The following is a 21,193-nucleotide window of genomic DNA, read 5'->3' as shown; positions in this document are numbered from 1 at the left end:
ATTTTCCTCATAAAGTCACTTAATCACTTTATACATATGTATGGAATGAATTAAAATTTCAGTATTTGAATGAATTGAGGGACTTTTCCAGAGAGGTGTACTGAAAAACAACAAATCTTATCATTCTTCGTTTTTCGAGAAGTTTTTCACAGAAGTCCTACATCTGTGTCCCAATTATTTATTTGTTGTACTAGAGGGATGCTGGTACAAGGCAATGATTTACTTTGGGCATATAATTAGATTTAAGGGGGGCTGGTAGAGATTCTGATAAGTAAATTTAAAACAATATATGCACACGGCACAAATGGTATTGGTAATAAAATGGAAACAAACAAATATGATTAAAAAAAGATGTTTAAAACTTATAAAGTTGTTTGTTACTAAGCACAAAGCTACACAAAGAGCTGTCTGTGTTCTACAGGTACTCCATATTATATTACCCATTGTTTAGCTAACACACTTATTTAGAAATCACAAAAGGTTTCTTCATTTATTAACCACAAGTTACAACAGTACTGTGTACACTTTTCCAGACTTGTTATTCCAGACAACTCAACATATTAAATGCTGATTTTCACCACAAGGCTACACTTCAGGTTACATACAAAGCACATCAGATGTGTAGAAATAAAGCCATAAATCAGCTCTTCCAAAAGAAATGTCAGTAGCAGATACATACAAAATATATTCATTCTGTGATTGTTTAACCTAATACTTGACAGACAATAACCAAAGTCAGTGACAGTGAACACACAGTTCAGATAACATTGTATGTATTGTGTGTGTGAAAAAAGAAGTGATATCTATGACAAAAACATTATAAATGTGTGAAAAATTACAAGTTATGAAATGAGCTGAGTCATATAAAATGGTCTTATCTGACACAAATTACAGGTTAGAAGAAACTATTGTGTCTTCCTCATAATCTATTGTTAGTTTTAATATTAATAATAATATACAATACAGGTAACAATATTCAACTATAACACACAAGATAATACAATTAAACTAAATCAAATATACAATACAAAATAAATAATGTACACACTTTAACATTGCACATATAAAATCATTTACAACATAATACACAAAATGCACTTACTAAATACACTAGGAAACTGTAAGCTGTAAAAATACAAGCTTGTTTAACTATGGATAGAAGTACATGTACAAAACTTGTCATGATTAACAAAATGAGACCTATAATGATACACATAAAGTAGGAGAAACCCTGGTCTGCTCACAGTGTAAAGTTACAAAATAATGATCACTTAACAAACACTAAAATTCAAAGTTAATAATAATAATGAACAAACACAATAAACAAAATTCTAACTACTAAAATGACCAGAGAAAATTAAATAAAATATAAAAAAGAACTTTCAGCAACAAATACACTTTTTGATTAATCAATATAACCACATGTGCAAAGTTTGAGTTTATACGTGAAACTAAATTAGAAAATAAAAAAGAAACTACCAAAAACAATTATCTTAATAAAAAGCTAAAATAGTTCACCACCTCTTCAAGGTAATTTTAATGTTTTTTTATTAAATGATGACCACATTAATAAAGTGTTTAACAATCCATGGTATGTACAAGCACAACTGGGTTTTACCAGTCACTTGCCTTCCCTTTAATCACAAGTTCAAAATTAATAACAAATAGCTTTAGTAGCCTTCCAATAACAAATACTGGGCAAATAAATTTGGTGCCAATGTTTTGATTATTTAGATAACTTAAGTAATGAAAAACAGTAATAACTAGAAATATTAAGTTGTTTTATGACACTAACTGATACGATTGTTGCTCTGTTTCATATATTTGCAGTTTTCCTTCAACTGTGTACATTTTTAAAATGAATACTACATACAAATTCCTGGTATGGTGTGTCCTAACATTTGCTAGTTTACTGATTCTTAAATTTGCCACACACGTCAAATAACTTAGTGAGTGTGTGTATATATTTTCATATTTTTCAAATCACTATACAGCTCACCAGTATGTAACCTCTCATGTCTATTTCGATTATTTTTACAGCTATATTTTCTTTATCATAAACTATAGACTTGTATGATTGCTACACAATATGCATTCTCTTGTCTTTTTAACTGACAAGTGAAACAAAATTTTGTGCCATACATTACAAAACTACATGGTTTTTCTCTACTGTGAATCCTTACATGTTTTTGTAAGGAGGAATTTGTTACAATTTTCTTTCCACCCTCTAAACAAAACTATAATTTCTCTCCATTATTTACCTTCTCACGTGTCTTGAGATAAATTTTGTCCTAAGCATTTTTATTACACATTAAACAAGAGTATGGTTCCTCTTTGTGGTGAAGAATAAGAAACATATTTCTTCCAAATTCTTTACCACAGGCTACATATAGTTTTTCTCCATAATTGTCCTCTAATCAGTTTTAAGATGACTATATCTTCCATATGCTTTGCCACACACTATAAAATTGTAATTTTTTTTTATCCAAGTGTGTAATTTTTTATGTTTTTTAAGTTTATTTTCCCTCTCATATGTTTTACTAAACAACCATGTGGTTCCTCTCTGGTGTGCATCTTCTTATGGCTGTTAAGATTACTTTTACTTCTAAATTTTTTATCACAAACTGTACAAGTGTATGGCTTCTCCCCAGTGTGTATTCTCTCATGAACTTTTAAATGACCATTGCTTCGATGTCCTTTATTACAAACTTTACAACTGTATGGTTTGTCTCCAGCGTGCGTTTTTGCATGTTTTTGTAGATAAGAATTTGTTGCAAAAGATTTTCCACACATTAAACAACTATATGGTTTTTGTCCAGTGTGTAGTTTCTCATGCCTGTTAAGGTGACTTTTACTCCTAAAGCTTCTGTTACAAATTAAACAAGTGTATGGTTTCTCACCAGTATGTACCTTCTCATGTATTTTTAAATGACTAACTATTCGAAATCCTTTATTACACACCATGCAATTGTATGGTTTCTCTCCAGTGTGTATCCTCTCATGTGCTTGTAGACAAGAATTTGTTCCAAATTCTTTGTTGCACATCACACAACTGTACGGTTTCTCCCCAGTGTGTACTTTAAGATGTCTTTTTAAATTACTTTGTGTCACAAATTCTTTTCCACACACTTTGCATTTAAATGGTTTTTCTCCAGTGTGTATCCTTAAATGCATTTTAAAGTAATAATTTGTAAGAAATTGTTTACCACACACTCCACAATAATGTTGTTTCTTCCCAGTGTGTGGCTTCACATCTAAATTTAGATTATGGTTTGTTTTCAATTGTTTTTCACACACAATGTTACTGCATGATATACCTTCACCATGAGAATTTTTGTGTGTTCTTTTGTTATTTACCCTCAAGAGTGGTTTATTAAATACATTAAAACTACTTGGTTTTAGACATTTCTCACTTGTAGATCCTGAAAAGAGATATTTTTGTTTTACAATATGATATCCAGTTAACTGCTTTCCACAGTTGTCGTTCAAGTGCAACTTTGGATCTACAATCAAAAGACGAATTTACTCAAATTAATAATGATACACATATACTGATTCAATAACTGTATAAACAAATCTAATTATATTTTAATACACTTAACTCTAAAAACATTAAAACAACTTTAAAAATAAAACAGATCTAGATTGAATGGTAGAGTTATCATGTGATCACTCTAAAGAGAAAATTTTATTTCAAAATGTATCTGTTAATCAGATGAAGCTTGGACAACATACCATATCATTAAAACAAAGTGGCTATAACATTTATGCACACCTTCTGTGTAGGATGAAAACAATTGTTGATAGAACAGACAACAGGGATATTCAAAAACTGAAATGTAAAGTTCTAAGAATGCACAGATGAAAATCGTGGTTGAGTAGATCATTTTATAACACATGCACATATTTAAAATGTTATTCAGTAAAAACCAAAACTGTATTACGAAGAATCTGTAGAGAAAGAATATTCTGTCTTATTGAATGGTTCATTAAATGTAGAGAGGAAGATGGCTCAGAAAAGTAAAAATATCATTAACAAATAATGTCATGTTACCTTTTCTCTTCATGCATTCTACTGAAGGTGTCAAGCAACCTGTGACTGGTATTTTGCGAGTTGAGTTCAAATACCACATAGCCATTTGTTTAAACAATAAAGTAACCTTGTCATTTTGCTGAACATAAAAACATTATTTTACAAAACACCATTACTTATCAGTTGGAATATGTAAAAGTGATGTCATCCTTAATTACATGCACACTTTCAAGATTGGTTCTTTGTTATAACGTCTACAACAAATTACACCACTACTGATTTACTTATAAGTCACAACATATATAATTTTTTACTAATTTAATTGCAATGCAACTAAAAGAGATCCATACACACTGTCCATCAATTTAAAAAACAACAACAATCAAATCACACTCTGAACTGTTTGCAGAATTTTTTGTGATAGATATAAAAATTCTTTGGACTAGGTAACACAATAAGAAAACTCTATCATCTTTCAATTTTTATTTTCAGTAATAATTAATTGAAAACTAAATATAAAAAGAAGCTAAAGAGTAACAAATGAATAAAGAAATAAAAAGCAAGATGAATACTTTACTGTAAATACAGCAGGAAGTACTCTTCATGTAATTAAAAGGGTTTGTGTATCCATAGGAAAAACATTCTCACTTTACTCTAATTTAATTTACTGTAAATACAGCAGGAAGTATTCTTCATGTAATTAAAAGGGTTTGTGTATCCATAGGAAAACATTCTCACTTTACCCTAATTTAATTTACTGTAAACACAGCAGGAAGTATTCTTCATGTAATTAAAAGGGTTTGTGTATCCATAGGAAAAACATTCTCACTTTACACTAATTTAATTTACTGTAAACACAGCAGGAAGTATTCTTCACATAATTAAAAGCGTTTGTGTACCCATTGGAAAAACATTCTCACTTTACCCTAACTTATTTTACTGTAAACACAGCAGGAAGTATTCTTCATGTAATTAAAAGGGTTTGTGTATCCATAGGAAAAACATTCTCACTTTACCCTAATTTAATTTACTGTAAACACAGCAGGAAGTATTCTTCATGTAATTAAAAGTGTTTGTGTACCCATAGGAAAAACATTCTCACTTTACCCTAATTTAATTTACTGTAAATACAGCAGGAAGTATTCTTCATGTAATTAAAAGGGTTTGTGTATCCATAGGAAAAACATTCTCACTTTACCCTAATTTAATTTACTGTGAACACAGCAGGAAGTATTCTTCATGTAATTAAAAGTGTTTGTGTACCCACAGGAAAAACATTCTCACTTTAATTTAATTTACTGTAAACACAGCAGGAAGTATTCTTCATGTAATTAAAAGGGTTTGTGTATCCATAGGAAAAACATTCTCACTTTACCCTAATTTAATTTACTGTAAATACAGCAGGAAGTATTCTTCATGTAATTAAAAGGGTTTGTGTATCCATAGGAAAAACATTCTCACTTTACCCTAATTTAATTTACTGTAAACACAGCAGGAAGTATTCTTCATGTAATTAAAAGGGTTTGTGTATCCATAGGAAAACATTCTCACTTTACTCTAATTTAATTTACTGTAAATACAGCAGGAAGTATTCTTCATGTAATTAAAAGGGTTTGTGTATCCATAGGAAAACATTCTCACTTTACCCTAATTTAATTTACTGTGAACACAGCAGGAAGTATTCTTCATGTAATTAAAAGTGTTTGTGTACCCATAGGAAAAACATTCTCACTTTAATTTAATTTACTGTAAACACAGCAGGAAGTATTCTTCATGTAATTAAAAGGGTTTGTGTATCCATAGGAAAAACATTCTCACTTTACCCTAATTTAATTTACTGTAAATACAGCAGGAAGTATTCTTCATGTAATTAAAAGGGTTTGTGTATCCATAGGAAAAACATTCTCACTTTACCCTAATTTAATTTACTGTAAACACAGCAGGAAGTATTCTTCATGTAATTAAAAGGGTTTGTGTATCCATAGGAAAAACATTCTCACTTTACTCTAATTTAATTTACTGTAAACACAGCAGGAAGTATTCTTCACATAATTAAAAGGGTTTGTGTACCCATTGGAAAAATATTCTCACTTTACCCTAATTTATTTTACTGTAAACACAGCAGGAAGTATTCTTCATGTAATTAAAAGGGTTTGTGTATCCATAGGAAAAACATACTCACTTTACCCTAATTTATATGCCAATGACGTTCATAAAATATGTGCAACAACTGGAATGGAATGAATTTTTTTTTAACAAAAGAAGCTGAAAAATTCAATGTTAACAAGGTAAATTTTATTACTATAAACAAAAATAACTAATTTGGTGGTGGTGGGGGTTAATAAGTGCTGTAGCTATGTTCAAATGAAGTTCTTCTAACCTAAGTTGCCATCTATATATGCAAAAACGGCTCGTTTGGGTTGAGAAAATATTTTACGTAGAAGAGCGAACAACGTTTCGACCTTCTTCGGTCATTGTCAGGTTCACAAAGAAAGAAAGAGGTAACTGACCGGAAGCTGACCAATGTTTGGAAGGGGTTGTGTAACTGAGTGTCGGAATGTAGAGGGCGGTATTAGATGTTTGAATATATAATTTTATTTATTTTATTATATTAATATAGGTATAAAGGCGTTCCTTTATATTGGTTTATTTTGGGTTTAAGTTGTTGTATAAGTAAGGCTTCTTTAATTTTGCATTTGTTTATGTTTGTTTCTTTATTTAGTATTTGAGTGTTTTCTATGGTTATGTTGTGTTTATTTGACTTGCAGTGTTCAAAAGCGTGTGAAGGTGACTTTTATGTTCTTTGAATCTGGTTTCCATTTTCTACTTGTTTCTCAATATAGAGTCGTGCAGTTATCACATTGTATTTTATAAATAATGTTGGTGTGGTGTTTGTCAGTGTAGTTTTACATAGTATAGACTTCAGTTTTGTGCGGGTTTTGAATAAATTTGGTATTAACTGGAATGTCATATTTTGTTACAATTTTGCCAAATGTTGGTTATTTGTTTGCTGATGTCAGGAATATATGGTATACAGCAGTATATGGTTTCGTGATTTTTTGATTCGTGAGATATATTTACTTTTGTTGGTTGATTTTGCTTTCTGTCTAGGTGTGTGCGTATAATGTTTTCTACGGTTTGTGGAGGAAACTTAATGATGTTGATGAAGTATTGTTTTATTTTGTCTAATTCATCGTTAATTTTATCTGGTGAGCATAGTTTTATGGCTGTGTTTATTTGGTTTCTTAGTATGTTGAGTTTTTGTTTTGTTTCATGTGCTGAGTCCCAAGGAATGTATAGTCCAGTATGGGTGATTTTTCGGTGGATTTCTGTTTTGAATTGTGTGTCGGTTCTTGTAATTTTGAGGTTAAGAAATGATATGGGTTTTCTCAACATCACTGATTAAGTTGCCATCTACACACGTGTAGGAAAATTACTCATTTAATATTCTCTGCTTTTTTGTAAGCCATCTTTTACTGCACATAGTATCAGTCAACAAATGACTACAAAAAAAATAAACTGATTCTGGAAATAAGTATTGTCGATTTTTTCTAACAACATACATTGGAAATTTTAATCAATATTTTACTAGAAACAGAGATACTATTACTAAATAATGAAAAATCATAATGTTGGTCAGAAAATTAAATCATGACAGAAAAACTTAATAATTTGCTTCCTGCAGTCCTTTTTTTCCATACAAGTGCAAAAACATACCATTTTATTTAAAGCAGTTTAATAGACAACTAGATGGCAGTACATTCAAAGTTAAATTTCTCCAACACTCATGCCTTACAAAGTTCTGTACTGGATCCTATTTGTAACTGTTGTGTTGATGGGTTGTTCATATTTACTGTAAAATCTACCTGAACTTTATTCTATGTAGCTTTTCTTTGTTTTTCCTACTTTCTATGGTATATGGGTTTTAGGATTATAACCCACAATGGCATACCGGGATGGAATTTTCTTATCGTAATTGTTATAGTTAACTTTTTATTTAACATTTTTCACATGTTCTTTACGAGTATTGCCAATGAAATGAACTTAAATAATTTATTTTTATTCTAGGGTTATTATCAAAATCTTTTCTCAATGCTTTTTTGATGTATGTATTCTTGATTGGATGGCATTTGTTTTGAATTAAATAATTTGGGTGCCTGTACTATTATGAAAGAGGTTTCTGAATGTCTACTATATTGTACTCAATGTTATTTTACAACTTTGGGTGTTACATTTGTTTTTGAGTTACTGAAAAGCTAAAATGACCAACTGCTATCATTCCTAGTTCTCAACTGTTGATTAAAGGAAAGGCAGTTGGCTGGTAACTACCACTGCACATACGGGCTACTTTAATTCTGAGTTAAGCTTAAATTATATTGCATTATGTTTCACACTTACAACTCAATAACTGTATTATTTAATGTTGAACAAGGTATAAAACCTGTTTTTACATTGAATTACACTGATTATCTTATGCATGTAATACCACACCTCTTCTGTTCCTAAATCTGTGTTCAAATAACATTTGTGACATGCACAAGGAATATAGTTGTAAGTATGCAATATTCAACATCCATTCTGGCATTAGCATCTTTCAAACATTTTCAATTATTTTGGTATATGTGCAGTTTTTAGATAACAAGTAGCTGAGAAACTTATTAAGGTGCTTTCACTCCAGCTACCTGATGTTTAATGTCAATTACCTGTTGTGTGTGATAGACTAACGTAAGGCTGCTCAAAGTACATGAAGGTAAACAGTTGCTTTTCTCTTGACAGTGACATGATATCTCAAAGTTATAACTTCTCTTATATTTCAACAGAAACAACTAATTGTGTTAGTAACACATCACTCTGATTAAGTTTAAAGTTACCAATTTCATTAAATAATGTGATGTGTAGTTAGTCTGGAAAACAACCTTCAGAAATAAACATTTGTACATCAAGTTTTCCAATAAAGGGTGAGCAGCTGACATGTAATATAAACATACACAAACTGTTTGTTTCTGAATATCAAATACTGTTCACACTGTGCTTTTGTATAATTATGTACAGTATCTTTTCCTTTCTCATAACCACAGTTACATAAACAATTCATAAATATCTTCATTTAATCTCCAATTACCAGTCATTCTTGTTACTACAATAGAAATTAATTCAAACTGAAAATAGCAAAAACCTGGAAAGAACTTGTCCCAGCAACCTTACACCAACATAAATTTCACTCAAAGTTTTTCATAGGGAAACATCCACCATTTTATGTCACAAAAACCTTCACCAAAATGCTCCAATTGCTAAGACTACAACATTACTTTAACACAATGCTTTTATATAGTATCTAACCATTACCAATGGTCAAAAATTAAGTGTATATTTCTACTAAATTTTTGTTCTAATAACTTCATCAGTCCAATATATTTAGAAAGTAATTTAATGGTGCAACACTCAATCTGGCCAGGCAGATGACTCCAATCTAAGGAACAATGGCTGGGCAGAACAGTCCTGTATGGACACTGCTCCTATAGCAAGTAATTGCAACCTACTATAGGTACCATTTTGCAAAGAAAAAACCTATGGCATGCCAAACTTAAAATTTGTCAACAGTAGACGAGAGTGAAGAAAAAGGCTTGCAGTTAAATGCAAAGAAAACAGAGTGCATGGTTATCTCAAAACAATCAATTACACCCGCATGCAGCATAACCGGCAAGGATGTGAGAATAAAACAAGTCAAAAGCTTCAAATATTTTGGATATACTATAACATCAAATGCAAAGAGTGACACAGAAATAATGAAAATAATTGCAATGTCCAAGGATACTTTCAATAAAATGAAGTCCATATTCACAAACAGGAACATAACAAATGTCACTAAAATTAACACCTTGAAATCATATGTATGGTCTGGACACTGAACAAAGATACAGAGAAGAGATTAGAAGCTGCTGAAATGTGGTTCCTCAGAAGGATGCTAAAAATATCATGGACTGAAAGAAAAACAAATGTGGAAGTCATGGAACTGGCAGGATACAAAAGGTCCCTCATGAAAACTATAAGAAAGAAACAAATGGAATTTCTAGGACACACCTGCAGGAAGAATGGGATAGAGAAACAGATGCTATGTGGAAAAATAGAAGGGAGGAAAAGCAGAGGGTGTCAAAGAACTAAATATATCAACAGCCTCAATAACTATGTCACCAAGAACTCAAGAGCAACATCAAGTTGATAAGGAGGATTGACAACAGAGAAGTCTGGCATGCCATGGTCGTCGATGTCTGCTGCAGATTTGACACATGAAGAAGAAGACTGTGCAATATTCTCCACAAAAATGCCAAAACTGTTCAGTTAGACAAACAGAATAAGAACCACAAGACATATCAACACCAAATATTACAATACTCCTGACCTCTTCAACTGTTACCAGGTGTCTTAGCTGTACAATAATAGAAAGACTGTCACACAGTAACCTGAATTCAACTTACTTTGAACCACCATTTAATAAACTAGAAAATCATTTCCTTTCAGTTTCTATCCTCAAGTTCATCAAGCAGTTAATTGCAGTAATCTTGACTAGAAAGTTATTGTTGGCCAATCATCACAACAGGAACTGCCACTCCAACTTTTCCTTACCCAACTATATTATATACTGATAGCTTCATCAGATGAGTCGAGATCATACTACACAGTACAATTTTCATCAGTCAATCTGCTTTTTTCATCTCACTAGGTTTTTTAAGGGGTTCATCAAAAACTGAAAGGCTCAAACTCTTAATTTAACTTATTTTTCTGTCAACAGACAAGTCATGGATTGATCGAGCCAGAACTGAGTTACATACCATTGCCAAACCCAGTTATTAGATTTGAAACTTTGGTCAATTACCATTCATCATTGCATTTTTTTTACACTTGGCTACTTTACCCATGTTTTCAGGTATAAAATTACAGACATCAACTTTAACATAATAACTGCCAATCCACATATTTATGGGAACACTGTCAATCATCTACACTTGGTGAAGACCATACATAAGATTTGATGAAAGCTGTACTGTACATTAGGAGATTTGAAGAATAACCCGTTGTTACGTACATCATTATAGTATACTATGGCTGCTCACCCTAATCAATGCAGTCAGTGTTCATACATATGTCTGAATCTAAATAACATATTTAGTCAAACTACCATATTTAGAATTTGATGGCGTGTGTACTTTTACAATATAAAATCATTTATTCTTGTAGATTTGTATTTGTTACTAATTTCTTTTCACACACTAAACAACTGTATGATTTCTTTCCAGTAGGCACCTTCTCATGTTCTTCTAGATTTGTATTTATTACTCATTTCTTTTCACACATTAAACAACTGAATGGTTTCTCTCCCAGCGTGTATGTTCACATATTCTTGTAGGTTTGTATTTATTACTAATTTCTTTTCACACACAAAACAATTGAATGATTTATCTCCAGTGTGTATGTTCACATATTCTTGTAGATTTGTATTTGTTACTAATTGCTTTTCACACACTAAACAACTGAATGGTTTCTTTCCAGTGTGTTTATTCACACATTCTTGTAGATTTGTATTTATTACAAATTTCTTTTCACACAGTAAACAACTGTATGGTTTATCTTCAGTGTGAACCTTCTCGTCTCTGTTGACTTTTACTTCTTAGGTTTTTATCACGTTCTACACAATTGTGAGGTTTCTCCCCACTGTGTATCCTTTGATGAATAATAAGATAACTATTCCTTTCCAGTAAGTTTAAGTTTGTTGAATTTATTATGTTTATCCCTAACATAATCTCTTAAAACTTTAATAAACCATACATTCTGTATGTATATTAGTTTTTCCCTAAATGTTCCTACATCTGTTCAAGATCCCTTCCCGACTCTTTAGTCCAATTTGCAAAAGTCAGATCATGTCTCATTCTGTCAAAGTTGACTTTCCTGAAATTTGTAATCATTATAAAATTATTCTATAATTCTAGTTGTTGTAAAATCCAAAACCTAATAGTGCAGTGGTTGCTTGTACTTCAATGCTCACCAACCACAACTCTGTCTGTAATACTTAAATCACATGCTATTATTAAATCTAATATAGCTTCAATTCTTGTAGGTTCTACCACCAGTTGGTGTATAAAAGTATCCTGAACAAGTTCCAAAAACCTACTCCCCTCAATGTTAGACTCAAAATTTTCCAACCAATACCACCGAAATTAAAATCTCCTAAAATAACAATACCTTTTCTTAGCTACTATTCTGATCACGTTATATGGTTTGTCATTAACTTACACATTCTGACCTGGTGGTCTATAACAAATTCTAATAACAAGACTTTTCCCTTTATAACTAACACTAACCAAAACGGACTCAACCTCAGTTCTGTTTTCCTTGACATGCTATAACGCAACAGGAAGGAATTCACTCCTCACATACAAAGTTACTTGTCTCCCTTTTTAAAATGCTGCATCTCTAGTATATAACCTGTAGCCTGGTACATCAAAAACTTTCTTTCATCAAAATTGTTCAAATCCAATCAAGTTTCAGCAATACCTATAATATCAGAATCCTCTGTTTCCACAACGGCTTTGAACTCACTAGTTCTATTTCTTGTACTCCTAGCAATACAACAGAAACAATAAATCATAGATTTTAAAATACATCAATGTTTCATGACTGTTGTACATGTTTTAATGTCAATTATATTTCCTATTTTACTAATATCATAGTCTTCACATCTGTCAAGCCCTTGTTTAAATCAGCCCTTACAGTTAATAATAACCTTGCTAACATGCTAGTCCCCTACCTTGTTTAAGTGTAAGACATCCATTTCAAAAAAGATTAACTTTCCCATTAAAATTAACCAACAAATCCAACCAGACTATTTATTCATCTCTACATATTGATCTAAACCTAGCATTCAATCCTACATGACCTACACAGTATCTCATCCCCACAATTTATTCTTGGCAATATCCTGGACAAAATGAAACTATGACCTCTTTCCTTAAATTTGACCTCATCAGTGTATTATACTTATCAGTAAATTCCTCAGATCCATTTTTTCCTTACACCATTAGCCCCAGCATGTACCACAACAACTACATTGCTACAAACACCCTTAACCATCTTTCTGGTTCTATTAATTACATCCTGTACCCTTGGATATTGTGTTTTATATATTTACTGCACATTCTACATGCCTAACTAGAGTCACCTACAACTATAACTTACTTCAAACTATCATCCCATCTGTTTCCCTTAACTGTTCCTCTTCACCAAGTGCTTCAAACTGGATGCTTAACCTAAACTCAAGCCCATCCTTGTCCCTAAATACATTATTTTCTAGGTTTTAACCACATAATCTTTCATAGCTCCCTTGGAAAGAGAAGTAAAATCTTGGACAAAAGCAGAGAAATTTGGTTTGTTTCAGTTGAAAAGCTTTTTGTGATAAATGTAAAACAAAGTTCTGAATACTAAGTCACAAATGTATAATTTATAATTTTTACTTTGTTATATTTAGTCAAAATTAAAATAAAAAAAACTGAAGCTAGAGATCAAAAATTAAATAAAAACAAAAGCAAACAGTGACATGAGTAGAGCAGAAAATATCCCTGTTATTATGCACTTAAAAGTACATCAGTGAAAACAAGTACTCATTTTACCCTCATTCGTTTGTCAAGCTACCAGAACTTAATATAAAAACACAACATTCATAAAACACTAGTAAGTAAATAGAGAAACAAATATGTTTAATTTGATTGGGACATTTTACTTTTACCATAAAACAGTAAAAGCTTAAATATTTTACTTTGAAGTGCACATATCATGACATTTTGCAATGTCATGTTGAAACTTTATATCATAGAACTTTTAATGATACGTTCTACTCTGGTGACTAACATATCTTGCAATACAAAATGCATACTTGAAAGCTACATGCATTACTTTTTGGACAGCCAAACATGTCAAACTTCATGAGGCTTATGAAACTTTGAAAGAAATTAAGTGACCTTCCTGGAATACAGTAGCTAGAGCTTAAAAGGCCATATATGTGAGATCTGCTTTACCAACATCAAGCAACATCTGGTCTTATTTGTCAGGTTCACAGTAAGATGAGTGTCCTCTATCTTTCACTTCAGGTACAGAAATCAGGAAGAAAGCATAACCTACATTCCAATAACCTGTCTCCACATGCAAACTCTCCCAACTCAACCAAAATCATACCCACCAGGAACCAGCATTTGTGGATGGTAGGAATAAAGAGAGCCCAGATGGGGTGCATCTCCCCTTCAAAACCAGGCATTAGAAATTTAATGTCCAACCCATGGTAGGAAGAGGATATCCAGGTATCCACATGCACAAATTTGTGTGTGTATTCCTATTTAACGTTACAGCCATTTTCTAATTTCAAATCAAACTAGATGGACTTCGATTCTTAAAAGGGAATCACATTATAAAAAGGTCTAATGTATAAATTAAAAATTGTAAATGACATAAAAAGATTAATGGCCTTTAAAAAATATTAACAAGGTGGACAGTGTCACCATCACCAATAACACTGTCTAACATCATGGACAAACCTTAGGACAAATATGTTTAAAATGGTGATTTTTTGAGAGTTATAACGACGACAAGAAAGTAAAATGTGGCTCATTGTGACCTGAGTGTTACACAGACTACACACTGGTGCATCAGTTCCAGATAAAATAAAATGATGAGTTAACCAACTGTGACAAATGCGTAGTCTAGTTAGAATAACTTCCTCTTTCCGATACTTATGGAAGCAAGACGGCCAAAGTTCAATACAGGGTTTTATTAAGAAAAGCTTGATTTTGCGTTGCTCACTCCAAGTCGACTGCCAACTGGCACAGAGCCGAGCCTTGAATAGAGGAACTTAGTCCATGTATGGAACATGAACAGCAGTGAGAGTGCCAGAGCAGATAGATTTAGCTGCAGTGTCAACGAGCTTGTCCCCACAAATACCAATGTGGCCCAGTATTAAGGAAAACTGGATAGAAGCAGATGTTAAAGAGAAATGGGCCAGTCAGTTTTGAATATCGGCAAGAACAAGATGCAAACTAAAGTGACGCGATTCCAGGGCCAATACAGAACTAATCAAGTCAGTATAAATAGTGCAGTTTGGGTACTGCTTAGCTTCTACGTGATCCAGGGCAAGAGAAATGGTGTACAGTTCAGCAGTGAACACAGAAGGTATAGAGGGGAATCTGCACGTAACCACCGAACCACAACAAACCATGGCAGAGCCCAAAGAGTCACCTGATTTTGAACCATCTGTGAAAATAGGAATGGAAGGATGGTTCAAAAAATGTTCAGCAAATAGCAGACAGTATTCCCAATTGGGAGTGTCTGGTTTTCTCAGATGACTTATAGATAGGTCACATTTGGGGACTGTAAGAAGCCATGGTGGGATGGGCTGAACAGTGGATACAGCAATGTTATCCAAAGACAGACTCAATTCATCCAACTGCATCTGGATACAAAGACCAAAAGGAGCAATTGGAAGATCATCTGTTCTGAAAAAGTATGGCCCACCAAGGAAGAAAAACTCAACCCCAGATGGGATGCTTTGGTAAGGAACGAAGTACTGAAGCATGTAGTAAAGACAGTTGCAAACGGTAAAGGTGCAAAGAAGGTTCATGAGACTATGTATAAGCAATGAACTGGGGAAGTGAGAAAAGCCCCAGTGCAGAGCCAAAGTCCTTGATGATGAATGGAGTCCAGCATCTTCAAGACCAAGGGTCCAGCAAAGCCATAGACCAGTGATCCATAGTCAAGTTTTGATCAAATAAGAGCACAATATATCTTTAGCATAGAACATCGATCCACTCCCCAAGTGGTGGAAGAGAGGGCATGGAGGATGTTCAGTGCTCTTGTACATTTGACCTGTAGCTGCTTGATGTGTGGTATAAAGGTTAGCTTACAGTCAAAGATAAGCCCCAAGAACTTTGTCTCAGGGACCACAGGCAGAACAACTTCTCTGATAGAGTTCAGGATTACGATGAATACCACATTGGTGGCAAAATTACAAACAAACAGTTTTAGAGAGAAAAATTTAAAGCTGTATGCTGTGGTCCACTTCAGTAAACAATTGAGGGAAGCCTTAGCTACTGCTCAATATACCTCATGTTCGACGACTGACATAAGATGAGACAGTCATCGACACAGAGCCTGTTTGCAACAGTGAAAGGGAATTACTCAGTGATAGCATTAATCTTTATACTGAAAAGTATAACTCTCAAAACACAGCTCTGAGGAACTCCAAGTTCCTGTAGAAAAGAACAGGAAAGTGTCGAACCCTCACAAACTTGGAATCTCCTGCCCGTTAAAAAGTTAATAAAAATGGGCAAATGGCCACATAACCCATATATATGAAAGTCTCCCACAAAATGCCATACCTCCATGTTGTATCACAAGCCTTCTCAAGGTCAAGGAATATTGATACAAGTTGTTGTCGTTTGGGAAAGGCTTCTCTGATTGACGTTTCAAGTCGAATCAGAAGGTTCACGGTGGAACACCGTCATCGGAACCCACACTGGGTAGGCAAGAGGAGGTTGTTCAATTTGAGGAACCAAACAAGATGAGCATTAACCATCCTCTTTAAGGTCTTATTGAAACAGATCTTTACAGCAATTGGACAGTATTTTGAAGGAATCTCGGGATCCTTCCCAGGCTTGGAGAAAGGTAGGACAATAGCCTAGTGCCAAGCATCAGGGAAAACATTCTCCTGCCAGATCCAGTTAAAAACAATTAGAATAACAACAAGTGAAGCAGGATGTATTTCCAGACTGATGAAGGGCCAGTTTGAGTTCCACCAATGTAAAGGGATGATTACAGTTATAGAGACAATCATTTCAAAAGGTAAGATGTGATCACTCTCCCTCAGTCTTCATGGCTAACAAAGAGGAAGAAGAAGCAGAAGTGCTAGAAACCCGGCAAGAGCTTTCACCTAGAGTATAGGTGATGCTATGAGTGTCAGCTACTTCCTGGCCATCAGAGAGCAAGATCGAGAGGGGGACAGAATTATATTGCCCACTGACCTTTCAAATCTTGTTCCATACAACTTTGTAACTGGTATTAGAAGATATACTGCTTGTGAACTTAAACCAAGATTCCTTCTGGCTTTGATGTCTTATCCATCGAGCATGTGTATGGGCCCGCTGGAGAGCGATGAGTTTTGAGAGTGTGGGATGTCATTTTTGAGTCTTCCATTACATGTGGCAAGGAATGATTCCACCATGGACGAGAATATAGTGGGAAACATATCGAGGTTTTAGGAATACATTGAGCAGCTGCTTGTATAATACAATCAGTTACTGATGCAACACAGTTGTCTATTGATGACTTACACACGATGGCAGGATCAAGTTCTGCAAGAGTAGTGAAAGAGGGCCAGTTTGTGTGATCTAGCTTCCACTAGGGAATGCAGGTCGGGTGGCATCAACCATGGACAGTCTCTCTCAAAATTATAGGAAAATTATCATTGCCTCGTGGATTATTGTCAACCCTCCATTAAAAATGGGAGAATTGTGAAGGGGAGCAAATTGAGAGAAGAATAGCAGTAAAGGACTGATTAGGTGCATGAAAATAAGTAGAAGAACCAGTATTGAAAAGAGAAAGGTTGTGATCAGAGAGCATACACTCTACAGAGAGACCCCTCCTATCAATATCAGCACTTCCCCAGAGGAGATGACATCCATTAAAGTCCCCCAGGATTAAAGAGGGGACAGCAACTGTTCAATAAGAGCATCATGGTCTGATTGATCATATGTCTCTCCAGGCAACAGGTAGAGAGAACAAACAATGATGGTATTACTCAAGGAAGCATGAATGGCTACGGCTTCCAAAGGTATGTTGAGTGGCAAGGACAGGGCGAGCACATGCTGATCAACCAACAGTGCCACCCTTCAATGCACCCATCCATCACACAGCATGTCATTTCTGTATAAAGAAAACTGCCAAAATGTGACTGTATTGGCAGGTTTCAGAAATGTTTCATGTAAGGAAAGACATACAGGATGGTAGGAAACAATCAGTGTTTTAATGTCATCCAGATTAGAACACAAACCTCAACAATTCCATGGTATCAAGGTGGCCATTTTTATTCACATGTAGACAAATTAAATGGAGAACTCTTCTGTTTATGAGCACATCTTTTTTTCCTTATTGTCCTCATACAAGGGAGGTCTATCAACCTCCACGGATCCTGCCCTGGATTGATTGAGCAGATCTTAGCTGTTGGAAGGGGATTCCAGTGATGAGAACGTGAACAAATGATCATTTTGCATCTTGGAGTGGGAGAAGATATATCCGAGGAAATGCCTGTACCCACAACCAAAGGAAGTGGCTCATGGGTTTATTGTTATGTACATATGGAACAGAGATGGGTGTTGAAGTTGATTCATCAACTTTTTTAACCACTGAGGTCAAAAGACTTTTCATTTGTTTTGAGAAGGATTCTTTTGGAGACACAGAGAAATTCATTTGCATTCCCACTGTAGTTGTGGAACAAAGTGCAGCAGCACACGTCTGAGATGAAGTAGTGGACAGCAACTTTTGAGCCTCAGGATAAGTAATGTTATGAATCGTTTTCAAACATTGCATCTCTTTTCCTTCCAACCATTTAGGGCAAGAACGAAAGTAGGATGGGTGAGAGCCATTGCAATTGATGCAATGAGGGTCTGTTTCACCCTCACAGACATCATGGTCTTGCCAATGCAACGAGCACACGTCAAGGAACCACAACATGGCTTCTTCGAGTGACCGAACTGCTGACACTGGAAACATTGGAGAAGGTTGGGAATGTATGGCCATACCCTGCAATTAAGATAACCTGCCTTGATGGTGGCAAGTGGACATGGTGACATAACTGTCAGAATAAGGACAATGGCCAGCATGATAATTCCATCTTTGCAAATGAAAATACACCTCACTGTAGAAACTCCTTAGATGGAAAAACAGTGAGAATCTCTGACTCAGGGATGTTCTTCAAATCCCTCTCAAAAATATCTCCTCGTAATGAATTCAAAGTAGCAATAGGAATAGCCCCAATTTGAATGCAAGAGGAGTTCACTGTGTTGAGATATGAATGTTTCCACCAATATGTCACCAGATTAAAGCTTCCTTACTGACTTTGGAGAGCCAGCAAGTCCCTCCAGTCCCTTCTGAATAAAAAAGGGGGGCATTTGCCTTAAAGGTCTGTCTGTAAGAGAATGTAGGATAAGAAAATGAGGCACAACAGGTGTTACAGATGTTGAAGATTGCTGCTCAGAATCTTCAAGATGTGGTCATTTACCTATGGACTGTTTTTTCACTATTTTATATAATTTTTTATTAAAAAAAGGGAAATTTCGGTGCCCACTAACTACACCCACCATAGAGCCCTATGAGGGGATGCACTACAATGTCAAATAAGGACACTGCAGCAATGCCAGGGTTTTGTGAGCACTATACCCAAACACCAGCATCAGATACAATGTCCACAAAACCTGTTGAGAACATCCAATACTGGTACTTGGTTGACCTTAGCCCAAGTGGACCAGCCAACTAACCCAAGGGGGCCACCCCAAGGGTGCCCATCTACAGGAATTCAAGGCCAAAGTGGTGTGTTATGGTTGGACCCCTTGACCATCAGGATCCTCTCCTCCCCTTCATGGGTCACCATGCACAGCAAACACATGGGTGGATGTTTAGATCCCAGAGAAGGTAAACTGAAAGAACAAAAACCTTCCTTTCTTTTAGATTGGTTAGTGAAGTTAACAAACATTAAAGGTATGGTAAGTGGTTCACATACTGGCACCAAAGAAGTCCTCCAGTAGTAGATGTCAGAAATGAGCAGTCAGAAACAGGATAAGGCTACAAATAAAAGGAAAATGGGGTAAAATAAACCAATTGAATCTACAGGCAAGCCCAACCTATAAAGGTAATGGATAATGGGTCCCAGGATGAAGAAGGATACCAAGGAATAAACAAAGAAAGAAGTTCCCGGGTAAGGAATCAGTGCAGTCCTTGTAATAGGTAGAGGAGGAAAATACAACAAGAATGATGTAAATGTGATGTGAAAGAAAGGGAGACAGGCACAAAGGCAGAAATACCTACCTGAGTTGCTAAAGTATTGGGTAAAAAGAATGATCTTGGATAATTCCACATTAACAAAAAGAAAACAGTCCTTTGTTATCCAACCCTCTGAAGAAAAACAAACTGAATGGAAAGAAAAAGGAAGCCAAACACTGCAAAAAAAATGTTCCACTGGACAGGGAACAGGCAAAGCCACTTGTAAAGATGAACAATGTGAACAAACAGATGATGCATGCTAGACCAGGATGTAAAAAGTAGAAAAGAATAAGGTGATGAAAAGGAGGAAAGATAAACAGATGGCATCTAAGAGAAAAACTGAAGCAAAACCATTCAAATTGGATCAATTAACAGAAACTGGCACAAAGTGGTTTGAATAATGGAAAGTATCTGAGAGTGCACACTCCTGGATGGCAGGCCAATACTAGGAAAGACTCAACCCATCTAAACTGAGAGCAACCAATGCTTCAGCCAACTGATGTTAAATGAGAGATCAACACCACGTGAGTTAAAAATTGAGATGAGTTAAAAATATATTCAGGTCTGGAATATCTTATTGGGTACAGGCTTTCCCCCTAATCCATGGTTCTAGTGATTATTCCTTAAACACAATCCACTTGGGATCTAATAAACAATCCTCAAAGAAATATAGGACATCCAGAATGTGGCAGGCCAACTTAAGAATTTTAGGGTTGTGGCCCAACACAGGATGACTAAAGGCCTTAAACCTAGATCACTTATCCAAGTGCCTTCTAACCTAAATATGCATAAGACAACAGAGGAGTAGCTGAAAAACAGAATCACTGACTGTCCCTCTGCTGGTCGGAAGTAAACTAGAGCTCAACAAACAGCTAGAAGCTCCCAGGAATGGAAAGAAAACTCCAAGACAGATCACCTTATCAAAACTCTTCTGAGCAATCAGAAGGGGAAGCATCTAAATGTAGCAGAGAGATGAGCACCTAAACAAGTTTCAATCCAATCCAACAGCCATACAAAGCTACTCTAAAAGGAGAGAGAGAGGACCTTTTAAAGGATCCACCCCACAAGGCTCCTCTGGACAAACCCACT

The 21,193-nt window shown here is 34.7% G+C and overlaps 1 protein-coding gene across 1 annotated transcript in view; it reads right to left on the bottom strand.

Annotated features, from left to right (window-relative positions):
• Positions 1-1,179: 1,179 nt before the first annotated feature.
• The window catches only part of LOC143233681 (uncharacterized), a 46,640-nt gene continuing 26,626 nt past the window's right edge, over positions 1,180-21,193 (bottom strand). The window contains exon 6 of the mRNA XM_076470178.1: positions 1,180-3,503. Coding sequence (XP_076326293.1) covers positions 2,482-3,503 — 1,022 coding nt within the window. The 3' untranslated portion in view covers positions 1,180-2,481. The remainder of the gene's footprint in view (positions 3,504-21,193) is intronic.

This window comes from Tachypleus tridentatus, chromosome 1 (assembly GCF_004210375.1).
Source record: "Tachypleus tridentatus isolate NWPU-2018 chromosome 1, ASM421037v1, whole genome shotgun sequence".
Taxonomy (NCBI): Eukaryota; Metazoa; Arthropoda; class Merostomata; order Xiphosura; family Limulidae; genus Tachypleus; species Tachypleus tridentatus.
This window is presented reverse-complemented; position numbering and strand designations above follow the sequence as displayed.